The 16,936-nt window shown below is 40.0% G+C and overlaps 1 protein-coding gene across 2 annotated transcripts in view; it reads left to right on the forward strand.

Moving 5' to 3' along the window:
* Ap2b1 (adaptor-related protein complex 2, beta 1 subunit) overlaps positions 1 to 16,936 on the forward strand; it is a 118,257-nt gene that overhangs the window by 57,069 nt on the left and 44,252 nt on the right. Inside the window, exons 15-18 of one of the 2 annotated variants that reach the window (XM_013013332.1) lie at positions 1,062 to 1,103; positions 1,916 to 2,062; positions 4,846 to 4,991; positions 6,862 to 6,991. In XM_013013332.1, coding sequence (XP_012868786.1) covers positions 1,062 to 1,103; positions 1,916 to 2,062; positions 4,846 to 4,991; positions 6,862 to 6,991 — 465 coding nt within the window. The remainder of the gene's footprint in view (positions 1 to 1,061; positions 1,104 to 1,915; positions 2,063 to 4,845; positions 4,992 to 6,861; positions 6,992 to 16,936) is intronic. The other variant, XM_013013333.1, reaches the window with a different exon arrangement.

Consider the following 16,936-nt stretch of genomic DNA (forward strand, 5'->3'; position numbering starts at 1 on the left):
AGTTCATAGGGAAGATAATAAATCCTCATTCCCAAATCCTAAGGACACAATACCATCTCTTTTTTAAAATGTAACTGTAGCATAATGAGACTACAAAGGACAGTATCTAGACTTTCAGTCTGTTTTTAGAGCAGACAAGGCATTTGATGATTCAAAAAGGTGCTGTATAGATGTACATTGAGAACTAGAGAGGAAGAAATGTGGAACTGCTGGGGAAAAGAAAGGTTCTACTTTGTAAACATTGTCATTAGTTGCATATATGTGTTTTGCACTTCTTGTATGCCAGTTCTTTTTAGCTTCAGTTCTTCTTTAATTAATACTTTTGTTATGAAAGACTATGTGGACACTAAGACTATGTGGACTTATTTTCCTGTCATCTAGCTTAGTTATTCTAACTCTCTAATGCTTAGCATCCTTTTGAATGTTCTCCAAATAAATAAATCATAGCATTTGTACTTAGTAGTATTGATTACGAGAGATGCCTCCCTACTTCCCTCTAATGGGAGCTATCTTTCTGTATCAGCTATTTGCTTTCTTAGCAATGCTTAAGCTCTAAAAATAATTTGTTTTACCTATAGTTTTTGAAGGTCAATACTAGTTTGGTGTTCACCACCTCAGTGATACAGCTAGCTTTGTAAATCAAAGTGTGTTTACTTTTTCTTTGCTTGCCCACTCCCTTTCCCTTTTACATTTCTTTTTAAAGAAAAAACATATCAGTACATTACTGCCTGGGAATAGAACTTTTTGGAGTATGCAGACTCTAAATCTTGTTTGGTTAGTGCCTGCATATCTTGATAGAAAGATTGGATCTGAAACATCCCTGAGGTATCTCAGCTCCATCTTTCTAAGCTTTTACAAACACCCATAGCCCATCACTCCAACACTTGGTTCTCCTAGGACATATTTGTAGCAATCCAGAATTTCCTTAGGCTTTAGGAGATAGTGAGTGGCATATATTTCCAGCAACTTGGTAGAGCAAATTTACAGATTCTATATGGGCATCTAGTACTTAGCTAAATGAACTCTACCTCTCTCTCCTCTCTCTCCTTTCTCTCTTTCAGCTTGGCAGTGACCTTGGCGGGGGCATTGGAGGAAGTCCGGCAGTAAGTGCCATCCGTTTTTTTCACCATGAGAAGCGCTGCCCCATTTGATGCCTTTCCTTTGCACACATACTCATACTGGCCACTGCTGCTCTCTAGCACTGCATGCCAAAACCTCTTTAGGAGTCTAAAGTAGAATAGGATTACTTGGAATCTTGGGGGCCATGCAGCACATGTGATATAGGGACATCTTTAGGGATTGGTATGCTTGGTGCCAGTAGAGATCTTTGTGTTTCTGATATTAAAGAGCTGAAGGAAATGGAACATCCCCTCTGGACTAGAGAATGCTTTTATTTCCTGGTGTCATCTAGAAAGTTTTAAGAGAGTCAGCTTGACTCAGAGTGAGACTCTCCTCATAAATGAGTTGGTTTGGGAGTATGAATATCATCTCCCCCAGGAGAGCTTCCTGCTAGATATTTATGCCTAAAGTGGGAGTAAAAAATGGCTGAACCCAAGTGGAAATGGAACTTCTGATTATATAGGACGCTCCTCCCTCTTTCTGTAGAAAAACAAACTCTTCTTTCATTAAGATACCTATAGGCCTTTTGCACAGAATCATGGAAGCTAAAATTGGAAACAGATGCAGTCTTGGATCACTGTGTTCCTATATCCTTCTGAGTACTTTGTCTTGATAAAGTTTCTGAAGTGTCTGTCTTTTATTGGTGATGAAAAAATACCTACTAATTTGGCTTTTTACACTGAGTGTTGGAACTGTGGTGTTTTCCAATTGATGTATAAATGCTGTTAAAATAGCAACATTTTAAGGACTATTAATCTGTTCTTCCTGATCTCTCTTCCCTTTTTTTTCCCTGCAGGTGGGACAGTCCTTTATCCCATCATCAGTGCCTGCAACCTTTGCTCCTTCACCTACTCCTGCTGTGGTCAGCAGTGGTCTCAATGACCTCTTTGAACTCTCCACGGGGATAGGCATGGCACCTGGAGGATATGTGGCTCCTAAGGCTGTAAGTAAAGAATTTGCATAACACCACTTACTCAGTGAGAAAAACCCAAGTTTCTGCTAATATTTATATTACATCCAGTAGTAATAAACGTAAAGTTTAGCCTTTGTTCTGGGAGATATATGAGAAAGATGAAAAGTGGCTTCAGACTAAGCAGAGAATACTGTTAACATCCTTATTAAACATTTCTATAATTAGACTTAAAACTAGAAATATTAAGTATTTGAGTTTTGATCTCATGTTTAGAAATATTTTGTACAGTTTTTGAAGTGAATTTAGTAAAAGCCTGACATACAGTGCATCAGCAGGAGAAAAAAAAAACTGTAGAGAATAACAACCTTGTTTTGGTTTTTAATGATATTAAGATTTTTTTTTTTTGGGTCCGGTTGTGGGGCCTGAACTCTGGGCCTAGGCGCTGTCCCTCAGCTCTTCAGCTCAAGGCTAGCGCTCTACCACTTGAGCCACTGCGCCACTTCCGGCTTTTTTCTTTTTGCTTATGTGGTGCTGAGGAATAGAACCCAGGGCCTCTGGCATACAAGGCATGCGCTCTACCACTGAGCCACCTTCCCAGCCCCCCTTGTTTTGGTTTTTAATGATACTAAGATTTTTAACCAGCCTTCCATTTGCTAGGCAAGGACTCTAACACTTGAGCTATACTTTTCCCTCTCTCCCCCATTTTTTTGCTTTTGTGTCTTTTCAAGATTTTTGCCCCAAGCCAGTTCCTCTCCCAGGAGCTAAGATCACAGGTACATATTACCATCATGCCCTGCTTATTTATTGAGTTTGGGTCTTGGTAACCTTTTGCTAGGGTTTGCCTTGAACCATGACCTGATTTCTACATCCTGAGTAACTGTGATTACAGGTGTGAATTGTTTGGTTACAGTGTGAGAAGTAACATTTTTACTTGTTACTACCTGTTTCACTTTCCTCATTGGTATTACATATGGATTCTAGATTAATTCTAGGTGGATTCTAGAGTGCCATTCCTCCAGATTTGGTCTTCATAGGTTTTTAGTGTACCTCCTTGCTCCTTAGACTGCTGATTGGTTTGTGTCATTATGGTCTTCCAATTCTTGACTTTGCTTGATGTCACTCAGATTGAAACTGAAGGCAAGAAACTACTGATAAATGAAGTTCATATGAGCTCTTTGGAAAAGTTGTAGCCAGACTAGGGTAGGCTTTGCATAATCTCAACATGCCTGATTGCTTACTAATTTCTCTGCTTCTGCATCTGATACCATGTGGGGAATCCTTGCTGTAGAGAGGTAAACCAGTTTTCCATCCTGGGAGCCTAGTCGTGCGTGCGTGCGTGCGTGCGTGCGTGTGTGTGTGTACACATCCATTGAATAGAACAACCGAAAATGTAACTCAAAACTGAACCTTAATGGAGTTTGGTTTTTGTTTTGTTTTGTTTTGCTGGTCCTAGGGCTTGAGCTCAAGGCCCAGGTGCTGTCCCTGACTTTTTTGCTTAAGGCTAGTGCTTTACCACTTGAGCCACAGCTCCACTTCTGTCTTTTTGAGTAGTTTATTGGGGATAAGAGTCTCACAGACTTTCCTGTCTCAGCTGGCTTTGAACCCCAATCTTCAGATGTCAGTCTCCTGAGTAGCTAGGATTACAGGTGTGAGCCACTGGCACTTGGCTGCTGTAGTGTTTTGATACATTTTAGTAGCTTTGTCATAAGATCTACTCTGCCAGATATCCACAATCTTTTTTTAAATTGTAGTTCAGATATACATACATTTATATTTTACTCAGAATAACCTTCTTTACTGCCTTATTGATTGATAGCTTTCATTGAAAGTCCTTGCCTTCCATCTTTTTTAAATTAAAATTTTATCCAGCTGGGCACTGGCACCTCATGCCTTTATCCCCAATTACTCAAGGGGTTGACATCTGAGGATCAAAGCCAGCCCAGGATGAAGCCCTGGGTTTGATTCCTCAGTACCCCATAAACAGAAAAAGCCAGAAGTGGCGCTGTGGCTAAAGTTGTAGAGTGCTAGCCTTGAGCTAAAGAAAAAGAAGCTTAGAGACAGCACCCAGGCCCTGAGTTCAAGACCCAGGACTGACAAAAAAAAGGAAGGAAGGAAGAAAAAAGAAAAGAAAGAAGAATTGCCGGTGGCTCCCACCTATAATCCTAGCTACTCAGGAGGCTGAGATCTGAGGATCATGGTACAAAACTAGCTTGGATAGGTATATCTGTGAGACTCTTATCTCCAGTTAACCACCAGAAAAGCAGAAGTGGCACTATGGCTCAAGTGGTTGAGTGCTCAGCTTGAGCTGAAGAGCACAGGGACAGCACGCAGGTGCAGAGTTCAAGCCCCACAGCCAACAACAACAACAAAAAAGGCAGCCCAGGTAGGAAAGTCCATGAGACTCATATCTTCAGTTAATTTCCAGATTATAGGCATACTGTTTCCACTAGTAGATTTTGTTTCTTCTCTTTAAACTCTTATCAAATGTAACAGAAAAGCACATAATCATTGGAATTCTCTTTTACTTATTTATAGATTTGGTTTTTTAATACAATGCCCAAATTAAGGTAGAAAAAAAAGGCTGGGTTTTGGTTTTGGCTTGGTATTCTTAAATAGTTGAGAATGATCTCAAAATTCAGAAAATAATTCTTTATCTAATCCAGGACCTTTCACAATGACTTGTTATTTATAGTATAAAAATCATCATAATTGCCTAAAGAAGAGAAATGTTAATTTCACCTTTGCATGTTATAAATTAAATAGCATCAAGATAAATTGTGCCTGGTTCTCTCGGGCTTTATATACTGTTTTAGGTCTGGCTACCTGCAGTGAAGGCTAAGGGCTTGGAGATTTCAGGAACATTCACTCACCGTCAAGGGCACATCTATATGGAAATGAACTTCACCAATAAAGCTCTGCAACATATGACAGACTTTGCAATCCAGTTCAACAAGAATAGGTAAGAAATAGAGAGTTTGATAGATGTCAGCATTGTACCTTGTGTCCAGTGAGAAAATCCTCTTAATACTGGGTAAAAAGTCATATATTAAGCCGGGTGCTGGTGGCGCATGCCTGTAGTTCGAGCTGCTCAGAAGGCTGAGGTCTGAGAATCATAATTTGAAGCCAGGGGAGGAAAATTGTGAGACTCTTATCTCCACTTAACCAGCAAAAAGCTAGAAATGGAGCTATGGCTCTAGTGGTAGAGTACAAGCTTTGAGTGAAAAAGCTCAGGGACAGTACCCAGGTCCTGAGTTTAAGCCCCAGTATTGGCACAAGAAATTAAGTCACATAATGGCAAATTCTGAATGTAGAGTGGGCTTTGGCTCTTGCAAGTCTACTTGGTTGTCAGCTTCAGTTCTTAGAGACCCTAGAGAATATTTTAGAGAAACATCTATATGGAAGGAAGAAACTCGAACTTAATTGTTTTCTTTTTTAAAAAAAATCTGGTAAGCTGGGCACCAGTGGCTCATGCCTATAATCCTAGCTATTCAGGAGGTGAGATCTGAGGATTACAGTTCAAAGCCAGCCTGGGCAGGAAAGGCTATGAGACTCTTATCTCCAATAAACTGTCAGCAAACCAGAAGTGGTTCCATGGCTCAAATGGCAGAGCACTCACCTTGAGCTGAAGAGCTCAGGGACAGCACCCAGGCCCAGAGTTTAAGCCCCACGACCAACAACAACAACAACAAAAAAAATCTGGTAATACAATATTTTAATGCTTTTATTTGGAACCTATTTATCATTTACCACATTGTTGTTGAGATCTGTATGCCAGACAATTTCTAGGTACTTGAGTAGTGAACCAAGCATCTAAAGTTCATATTTTGAAAAAAAATAAAGTTCATATTTTGGTAGAAAAATTAATGTATTTCGATTGGTACTAGAAATATGAGAAAACAAACACCATTTATACTAACTACATAGCCACATACAGGTTCTTTTTTTTTGTCAGTTGTGGGGCTTGAACTCTGGGCCTGGGCACGCCTGCCCCTCAGCTCTTCTGCGCTCTACCACTTGAGCCACAGTGCCACTTCTGGCTTTTTCTGCTTATGTGGTGCTGAGGAATCGAACCCAGGGCCTCATGCATTCAAGGCAAGCGCTCTACCACTGAGCCACCTCCCCAGCCCCACATACAGGTTCTTAGCAATGAATTCTCTGCCTTAATAAAGAGGAGAAAATACTGATATTTTTGTAGTTGCTGTAGCACTAATTGCTTTTATTAAATTTTATGGTTGGAAGAGGGAGGGGAACTGGCTACCTAAGAGATCCATTCATTTGTGGGTTTTGTTGTTGTTTATTGGGTTTGTTTGTTTTTGTGCTGGTCCTGGGGCTTGAACTCAGGGCCTGGGTACTGTCCCTGAGCTCTTTTCTGCTACAACTTTGAGCCAGAGCTCTACTTCCAGCTTTCTCTGAGTAGTTAATTGGAGATAAAAGTCTCACATACTTTCCTGCCTGGGCTGGCTTTGAACCATGAACCCCCTAATCTCAGCCTCCTAAGTAGCTAGGATTAAAGGTGTGAGCCACCAGCGCCTGGTAGATCCATTCATTTGTAAATACAAATCTTCAGCTTATCACAGAGTAATACTGCTAGTCCTTCTACTTAATTAAAGTAGTCATGTTGAACTGAAAGCCCTTTGTACAATACAACTATTTAAAGATAATAAAAATAAAAATTTTAAATAAAAAGTAATTTAAAGAAATTGTTTCTTTTCCCAGCACTATCAATAAAAAGTTTCTTTCAATTAGGGTAAAAAGTCATTGAAACCTAGAACTGTCGCTCAGTCCAGCCTCTTGACTAATGCTGTGATTTCTTCCATCTCCTCCCTAAGCTTTGGTGTCATTCCAAGCACTCCTCTGGCCATCCATACCCCACTGATGCCAAACCAGAGCATTGATGTCTCCCTGCCTCTCAACACCTTGGGCCCAGTCATGAAGATGGAACCTCTGAATAATCTGCAGGTCAGAGTTTTACTTCACTTGAATAGTACTGGTTAACGTTTTGCTGATTTTTACTTATATGTAAAACAGCCCCTCTGTTGTAGTACGTATATTGTTGCTGAATGCCACATAAAGAAAAGAGGCTGACTTAGCTTGGTAGGTTTAAGAGCACGATGCCAACATTTGTTCGTCCTTGGTTCTGTCCTTTGGTTTATAGCCTCGTTGTTGCAGATGTCATGTAACAGGGAAAGGTCAGGTGGCAAGACAAGAATCCAAAAGCAGGATAGGGGATGGTCTTTTTTTTTTTTTTTTTAATGAAAATGTAATCTTTTGAGCAGAGTCCCAGAAGAACCTGTCATTAGGCTATTTTCCCACCTCAACCTCAGCACACTGAGGGCCCACTCTCGCAACAGGACAGACCTTTCCTCCTTAGTCCTCTCTTTCTTAAGTTAGAGTTTTCTCTGAATAGAGTTTGAAATCATTTGTGGAGAAGAGTTTATTTTCTTTTCATAAGTAAAACAGAAGCCATAAAGAATTACTCATTCTTTTAATCTCTAACATTTAGAAACTTTTTTTTTTGTAATGGGGCCCGAACTCTGGGCCTGGGCGCTGTCCCTCAGCTCTTCAGCTCAAGGCTAGTGCTCTACCACTTGAGCCATAGTGCCACTTCTGGCTTTTTCTGCTTCTGTGGTACTGAGGAATCAAACCCAGGGCCTCATGCATGCAAGGCAAGCACTCTACCACTGAGCCACCTTCCCAGCCCCATTTAGAAACTTTTAAACTTATTTGCAAATTTTTTCCTGTAAGGGCTTCTATAGCAAAATTTGAATGTAATTTATATAACAACAGATTTCAGAGGAAATTTATATATTTATCTTTGCATGTTGGACTGCAAGTAGCTGAGTTATTTGGATTTAAATGTCTCTGTTAGCACATAGCTGAGATAATTGTAGCATCTTAAGGAGCTAAGGACTTTAACTGATTACTAGAGCCTCACAGCCTTGACAATTAATATGCTTAGGTTGGAAAGTTTCTCTGTAAACCTTCTGGGTTCAAGCAACATGAATGTAGAGTAGTAGCCTCCTAAGCTAAAGTTGTAGCAGCTTTGATGGGATATTTTGCACAGCTTTAAGTCCTACAGGTTGTAAGTTTCTTAACATGGCATCTTGCTCTGTAGCCCAGGCTAACCTCCCAACTTGAGTCCTCCTGTCTCAAACCTCCTGAATAGCTGAGATGACAGCCATGTGCTATTGAGCCCCGCTGAGATTTGTGTCTTGAATGTTCACAAAAACAAAGTAAACTTCATTAGAGCAATTTGAGATAAGGAATTAGAAAAATATCCCTGACATCCAAGAAAGGAGTGATAAAATTTCCCTCTCAGAAGCCAGATACCTGTACCTCATGCCTGTAATCCTAGCTACTCAGGAGGCTGAAATGTGAGGATTGCCATTGGAAGCTAGCCTGGGCAGAAAAGTTTGTGAGACTCTTATCTTCAGTTAACCACAAAAAGCCAGAAGTGGGACTGTTGCTCAAGTAATAGAATTCTAGTCTTGAGCTCAGGATGGCACCCAGACCCAAAGTTTAGGCCCCAGGGCTGGTTTAAAAAAAAAAAAAGTTTCCCTCTCTGCAGAGTTCTTGGTGGACTCTTGTGAGAAGTCTAAGGCCCACTCATGCCATACACCAATATATAGTACAAGTTTATACTAGTTATACATTACTCTAATATTCTCCACATCAGTAAATTAAGGTAAAATTGGCCCAGGATGAATGAAACCTAGAGTACTTGGCAAAAGCAAATAGAGAACAGCTCTTCAGCTGTAGTTCCAAGGTTTAGAGCCATTAGGACTCCCAACTGAGAAGAAAATCCCTACTGAAAGTAAGTTCACAATTAACAAAAAGAACAGGAAAGGAAAAATTGTGGTGTAAACAAAGTCCCCAGGGAAAAGGATTGGCGTCTCTCCTAGGAACTGAGATGATAGAACTGTGTGAATGAGACTGAAAAATGTTTACGATGATGAGTGAAAAATATTGGTCTTCTACTTTCCTGTCAAGTTAGGTAAGACCCCCATCTCTTGACCTTTCACAAAGAGCAATGTAGACACTAGTTACTGATTGTGAGAAGACAGTAAATGAGCTTTAGAGGTAAGGTTAAACTGCCCTTAGTATTTCAATTCCAGTGTACCCACATGTTCGCCAGGTTACTACCTTGTTATCACAGTTGTTGCTTGCTTTTTTTTTTTTTTTTGCAGAAGGAGTAACAGATTAGAGAGTAGACAAATGAGTCACAATATATCTTGGCTCAGAATAAAATAAAACAAGAATTACTATGCAGATAGATTTGGCTGTTACTATGGTGAAAGTAATGTGTTAAAGTGCTTTTTCCAGCTCATGGTCCTAAAGTAACTAACCCAAATCTTCATCTAATCTCTTTTCTTGCAATTGTACCTCCCATTGGCCCACAAAGCCTCAAGGCTAATATTTGAGGACAGTCAGCATGCATGCAAGAATACTTTCTTCAGAAGCAGAAAAGAGAATTTGGGTCACAGAAAGCAGAGCAAATTCTTAGATCTTAAAAAGAAAGTAAAAAGAAAAGCCAGGCACCTGGTGCTACCCCTCACCCGCCCCTCACTCTGGTCCTGGGGCTTGAACTCTGGGCCTGAGCACTGTTGCAGGACTCCTTTTGCTCAAGGGTTATGCTCTACCACTTGAACCACAGCGTCACTTTGGACTCTTTTCTGTGATTAATTGGAGGTAAGAGTGTCACAGACTTTTCTGTCTGGGCTGGCTTTGAAGTGTGATCCTCAGATCTCAACCTCCTGAGTAGCTAGGATTACAGGCCTAAGACAGGCTTAAATTGTAGAACAGTAGCTTTGATCACAAAGCGGTTCAGGGACAGCACTCAGATCATGAGTTCAAGCCTCAGGACCAGCACCAAAAAAAAAAATCCCTTTAAGTTTCTTCTTTCAAAATAACTGTATAGTCAAAGCCCATAGAACTCATAAACTTTATAGACCATGATAGACAATTTGCCCATGAAGGTTAGAATGTGTTTATGACTTTAACTAAGCATCACTATCCCACAATATTGCAAAATTATGTAATCACTTAATCACAATAAAAAATTTGCAAAAAAAAGTTTCTTCTTTCAGCCATAATTATGGCTTTCTAATTAATAGGTATTTCCCAATTGAGAATATAAGCAAAACTTGGGGGGAAAATTCCCCCTTAGAAAACTCTAATAATTAGCATCTGCTGGTAGAAATTGAAACTAATGGCTAGCTTAAGATGAGTAAGTTATGTTAAATTTCAGCTTCTATTTTGCAGTCGTACCCCTATGATCAAGAAGAAGCAAAACTTGGGGCAGGGTGGAGGGAGAAGATGGGAAGGGGAAACAAAGGAGGAGGCAACAATGCTTTTTTTTCCTTTTTTTGGGGGGGGGTGAGTCCGGTCGTGGGCCTGAACTCTGGGCCTGGGCACTGTCCCACAGCTCTTCAGCTCAAGGCTAGCGCTCTACCACTTGAGCCACAGCACCACTTCCGGCTTTTTTTCCCCTGCTTATGTGGTGCTGAGGATTCGAACCCAGGGCCTCATGCATGCAAGGCAAGCGCTCTACCACTGAGCCACCTTCCCAGCCCCGGGAACAATGCTTGATAAGAAATGTACTCATTATCTTGCCCATGTAATTGTAACCCCTCTGTATGGTATTTTCACAATAATCATTAAAAAAAAAAGCAGCAAAACTTAATTCCAATGCTTGAGACATGTTCACACACACAGGCTCTGAATTCAATTCCTGGTACTGGAAGGAAAAAAAAACCAAAAACTAAGAAAATCTCTTAATTCCAACAAATTAGATCATGTAGATAAATCCAGCTAAAGCTAGGTCAAGATTAATTTAGTATTTAAATATATTTACATGTTTAGATTCTAGAGTTAAAGTTGGAAAGTTAGCACTTTTTTAGTACTCTGAGATCATAAAGCCAGGAAAGAAAAAATATTTGGGAACTGAGAAAGAGCAACTTTAAATGCCATGTGGATTTTCACTGTTTTAACTAATTTCAAATCAGTGTTTAGAACAAATAAAGCAAGCACAGCTATAAAAACTATAATGGATCATATTTTTTATTTATTTTTTTGGGGGGGGTCCGGTCGTGGGGCCTGAACTCTGGGCCTGGGCGCCGTCCCTCAGCTCTTCAGCTCAAGGCTAGCGCTCTACCACTTGAGCCACAGCACCACTTCTGGCTTTTTTCTTTTTGCTTATGTGGTGCTGAGGAATTGAACCCAGGGCCTCAGGCATGCAAGGCAAGCGCTCTACCACTGAGCCACCTTCCCAGCCCCCAAACTAGATAGTTTTTTATCTCTTTCCCACCTTTTAAAAAAATCTCTTCGCCACCTTTAAACTTCATAAACATGATTGAATAGAAGATAAATTTTACTTAGGGAAAAGAAGCTATCTCTTATGTTTTTTTTTTCTTGGAATGTCTCTTCTAAAACAAAGCCATTTTCATCTGTTCTGTTCATTAGCCTTTGGATGGTGAGGGCAGGAAGTACTAAAGATACTAGCTACAAAGGACATAATCTTCCAATTGTGCTATTCTTGTTTTTTAAGATTTTTGTCAGCCAAGGGGGGATTTGCAAATGTACATCCCTGAGCAAATTCTGTCCCTTGTGACTCCTACATTTCAGTCTCAGCCTGGTGAGACAGTCAGTTGCAGATGGTGCCTGTCCCTGATATTTCATGTCTTGCGTATGTCCATTCACACTCAAAGCCCACAGCTGTAGCTATTGTACCAGAAAAACTGGTAACTGCTTCCAAACGGAAGACCTTTTCAGCAGCTTCCATCAAATGAAACAAACTGGCTTGGCATTTACGGACTTTTCTTGACTGTTGTGCAATCCAAACAAGTTCAGTGTTAAAGCCCGCTTTGGTCTTCCAAGATCCATAGTTGAGGACTACACACTCCAATGGTTTTTATGGAACTACAGTACTGCTTGTATATACATTGAGTCTTTGTGTGTGGAGGTTTTGTTTTGTTTTGTTTTGTTTTTTGTCAGTTGTGAGGCTTGAACTCTGGGCCTGAGCACTGTCCCTCAGCTCTTCAGCTTAAGGCCAATACTCTACCACTGGAGCCACAGTGTCACTTCCCCTTGTGTGGTTTTAGGAACGTTGCAAAGATTCTGAGGTCATACAAATAGATCATAATCCAAGTACTCCTAAAATATTTTAGAAATAATATGTAAGTAAATTGAATCTACATTATGGAAGATTAAAACATTTTGCTCACCAAAGAAACTAGAAAATTACCTTTTGTGACTGCTGCTTCAATTTGATATATTCTTTCATGTCATCAGGATTATACCTACATCCTTTCATTTTTGTCAGAGAAATTTAATATTTTATGTATACTTAGTATCTGTAGTATCCTATGAATATTCCTTTTTTTTTTTTTACTTAATTGTCTTTGTCTATACTTCTTTATTTTGTTTTTTGTCGGTCATGGGGCTTGAACTCGGCCTGTGCACTGTCCCTCAGCTCTTTCAGCTCAAGGCTAGTGCTCTACCACTTGAGCCAGTGCCAATTCGGTTTTGTGGTACTCAATTGGAGCTTAGAGTCTCATGGACATTCCTGCCCAGGCTGGCTTTGAGCCATGATCCTCAGATCTCAGCCTCCTGAGTAGCTAAGCTTACAGGCATGAGCCACCAGCACCCAGCTGAAGGCAGAATCTTTTGTCTTTCTTTAACCCATATTCAGCACACATTTTTGGACAATTAGTAGCAGTTGCCTTGTTCAAATTACCACACATAAGCAGTAAGGAAGAATTATATATAAGTAGAGGTGGTCTAATGGATCCGAAACCTATGCACAATGACAGGAGACAGTTGTATCTACACTCAGAATTTTGTTCTCAAAACACCAAAGCTAAAAAGCCAGCCACTGATGGCTCATACCTGTAATCCTGGCTACTCAGTGGGAGGCTGAGATCTGAGGATTGCAGTTCAAAGCCAGCCCGGGCAGGAAAGTCCATGAAACACTTGACTTCTCCAATTAACTACCAAAAAGCCCAAAGAGGAGCTGTTGCTCAAATGGTAGAATACTAGCCTTAAGCAAAAAAGTTCACGCAAGCATCCTGGCCCTGAAGTCAAGCTGCAAGACCAACACACAACACACACACACACACATGCTAAATTCCTCATTAAAGGGGCCTACAATGTCAATACCCAAGGAATGGAAGCCCATGTCAACTGAAGGATATTGAATTTTTTTTTTTTTTTTGTCGGTTGTGGGCCTGAACTCTGGGCCTGGGCACTGTCCCTCAGCTCTTCAGCTCAAGGTTAGCCCTCTACCACTTTAGTCACAGTGCCACTTCCGGCTTTTTCTGCTTATGTGGTGCTGAAGAATCGAACCCAGGGCCTCATGCATGCAAGGCAAACGCTCTCTACCACTGAGCCACCTTCCCAGCCCTCATATTTTTTAAACTAAACAGTAACATGCTCATTAAACTACTTAATGGCTTATCATCTGAAATACTACTTAAGGATTAACTATATACCATTCCTTCTTAAGATGTAAATAGATTATACCTTAGAGATAGAAATTAAATACCCAAAAGAGATTTTTTTTCCCCAATAGAGATTTTTAACTTAGAAGAATTTTTCTGCTATACCAACTGTAGGTTAGGGGTTTGATTCAGGGTAGAATGCTAACTTGGCATTCATGAAGCTCCCCAGAAACCCCCTCATACACACATATAAGAACTCAAAGAATCTAGCTTGTCTTACACAAAATTAAGCTTGTGCCCATTGTGAACCACTTTTGAGTTTATTTATATCATATAATTATATTCTTAAGGAAATTGATTCCCTCTATTTAAATAAACAAAAACCTGGCAAGTGACTGCTTCATCTAGTCACTATTTACAAAGAGACAATGGAATTATAGCATAATGTGTGTGTATCCCAGGGTGATGCTCATGGTCTTTGCATAGATGCTGTAGAATCTGCACAGCTGCTCAGCTTCCCTGTTCACTGAGCTGTTGACTCATGAGAACATTGAGGGCCTCATTCTTCTAAGTTAATATTTACCAAGGTTATAACAGCTGCAGTTTAAAGAGTCAACTAGTTCTATAATTAAGAAAAACTCTGGACTCACGGGCCCAGTTTTTCTTTCCACAGAGCCTCTTTTGCCTTTTAGTTGGTTCTTTCAGTATTTACCCATCTATCTGTAAATAACATGTGTTCATTGGTACTTCTGGGTTTTAGGAATTCTTCACTCTCCTTCTCACTGCCATTGTTTGCACTCCCTACTTTCCATTTTTCCAATATAGCCACCTTGGACTTTGTTTAAATCAGTGCTTAGTAATAACATGTACTCTTCAAAGCTGAGATACGATTTTTTTCCCCTAAAACTTTTTATGATAATTGGAATTAATACCTATCTGATTTTGTCTGAATTCTTAATGTAATTCAGACCCAGTTCTATCATTTTCAGATCCTTAAAACAGTCTGTCAGTTTTTCTTTGTTGACTATGTTAAACTATACCAGTATGATTTTCTTAAATACCTGTAACATAGCTGTCATTCTGAGATCTCCCTTCATCACCATACTGAGAGTTCATTCCCTTCATCTCACCCATGTTAGGTTTCTCATTTATTTAATTGTATTTTTCTTCTCTAGGTACACTTACAACCCTCCTTCCCTCCCTCTCTCCCATCTTTCCCTCCCTGCCTTCATTGGTGATACTAGGAATTGAAGTCAGAGTCTTGAGTTTGCTGGGCAAGCACTCTATCACTTGAGCCATACCTCCAGCTCCTTTTTGTCTTGGTTATTTTTGAGATAGGGTCTCACTTTATACCCACGCTGGGCTGCAGTCCTCCTACTTGTGCTTCCCCATGTTGCTGACGATTACAGGCACATGCGAACATCCCAGCCATTGAGTTGAGATGGAGTCTCCAATTTCTTTTTGCCTGGACTAGTCTCAAACCACAATCCTCCAATCTCTACCTTGTAAGTAGCTAGGATTATAGGCTTAAGCTTCAGGCCTGGCTTCACTCCTCTATTTTAATGAAACGTATCTTCCAGTAAACTTCTTTCAAATAGGGAAGTAGGGAAAGTTTTTGAGATAGGACAGTTTTCAAGCTTTCACTTTTTAAATGTCTCCTTTATTCTATCTTCATGTTTGTTTGGTGTTGTATAAAATTTCAGGCTAGAAATTATTTGCTACTTATTTAAGTCATTCTGATTCTTCATCCTTTACTGTGTCTGTTCTATTCTTAATGTAAATTTATACAATCTATACTCCTTTCCAAAGCTTGCTCTATGTTATTTTGAAGTAAATCCCGGCCACTTATGTGACTTGGTCTGTACATACATCAGTGTATATTCTCAAAGCACACAAAACTCGTATCTTAAAAAAAAATTTTCTAAGAACTCCTTAATGTCAATTAGTCATTTAACATTCAAATTTCTAATTATTTTAATATGTGTTATTTTATTTGCTACTGTTTAATCAGTAAAGTTCACCTGTTATGATACTGATGCATATATTATTAAGCTACATCCTCAATTCTTTAGCTATACTGTGAAATATAATTACTAACTTCATGTGGCTTTATACATTTAAATGAATTAAAATTAAATCAAATATTTTACTTATCCTGTTCATTAGCCATATGTAAAATATACCTGTGGCTAGTAGTTGGTAAGCTGTAGAGGTAGAACATTTACATCACTGCAGAAAGTTCTGTTGGATAGTGCTTATTTGATGATACCTGCAGCATATTTCTTTTGACTTTTAGTAGTTTTATTTATTTTACTATAAGGATTTCCTTTTTACCTATGTTGTATCTCACAAAGTTTCTGGTTCCTGTAAGTTGATAGTTTTTCCCAAATTTGGAAAAGTTTTGTCATTCTTTTTCTTACTCTCATCTCTTCTCACCTTCTGGAAGTATAATCACATACATATTAGAACAACTTAAAATCATCCATCAGATCTCTGGAACTATTTTTTGGGGGATTATTTTGTTGTTTCATTTTTCTGTTCTTCACATTGGGTAGTTCCTACTGATCTGTCTTCAGATAAACTGACTATAGACAGCTAGGTAGGGAATGTAGCTCGTTGAAGGGAACTTGCAAATGCAAGGCCCTTTGTCCAATTCTCAGCACCAGAAAAGAACAACTTTCTGGTAAGTCCATGAGCACAATTTTTTATTTCAGATAATGTGTTGGGTTCTAGGATTCCATTTGCTGAATTTCTCCCTTCTGTTCATTTCAGTGGTACAACTGAAAACCAGCTTCCCTTCATCCCCACCCTTCATGTATAAGCCATCTTTGGGCCTAGAAGGATGTTTACTGACTCTTAGGAAAAGTGACCTGTAGAAGAGTCTCAGAAGAACCCAGAAGTAACTTTGGGGATAAATGGCTAGAGAATTCAGTGTGATCTGGCGGGGCAATGCTATTTAACCCTGTGGAAGGGAAGACCAGAGGAGGGTCAGAGTATTGGCCCCCTGAACCCTCAGGCCCAGGACAGGCTTTCCACCTGCCCTTCACTAACAGCAGCTAGAACACTTATGTAAATATTTTCCATGTCTTTTTACTTGGGCTGGCTTGGTTCTTTTAAAAATTATATTTGTGTCTCCTGTCTGGAATGTAAAGGCTTTCTGCCAGCCTTCTGGGATCTAAATTGGGAGAGAAAGCTGGGAAGTCTTAGCATTTAGTATGCAGAAGTTCACTTAATCCACTACCCCTCAACTTTGTCTGGCATCCACTTCTTTCTGCCCTTGGATGGACAAGCCTGGACCACAAAAGCCCCCACCAAGCCTGGCAAGCTAGGGCAGGGGTAGGGAGGCCTGGCCCCTGCCCTGGGGGAGATAGCCTCCAGCCAAGGCCCAGATAAGCTGCCGAGACCCTCGGGAGGGAGGCACAGAGCTGGGAACCTCCAGGACTAGAGCAGGGACTGAGGACTGAGT

This window comes from Dipodomys ordii, unplaced genomic scaffold (assembly GCF_000151885.1).
Source record: "Dipodomys ordii isolate 6190 unplaced genomic scaffold, Dord_2.0 Scaffold19, whole genome shotgun sequence".
Classification (NCBI taxonomy): domain Eukaryota; kingdom Metazoa; phylum Chordata; class Mammalia; order Rodentia; family Heteromyidae; genus Dipodomys; species Dipodomys ordii.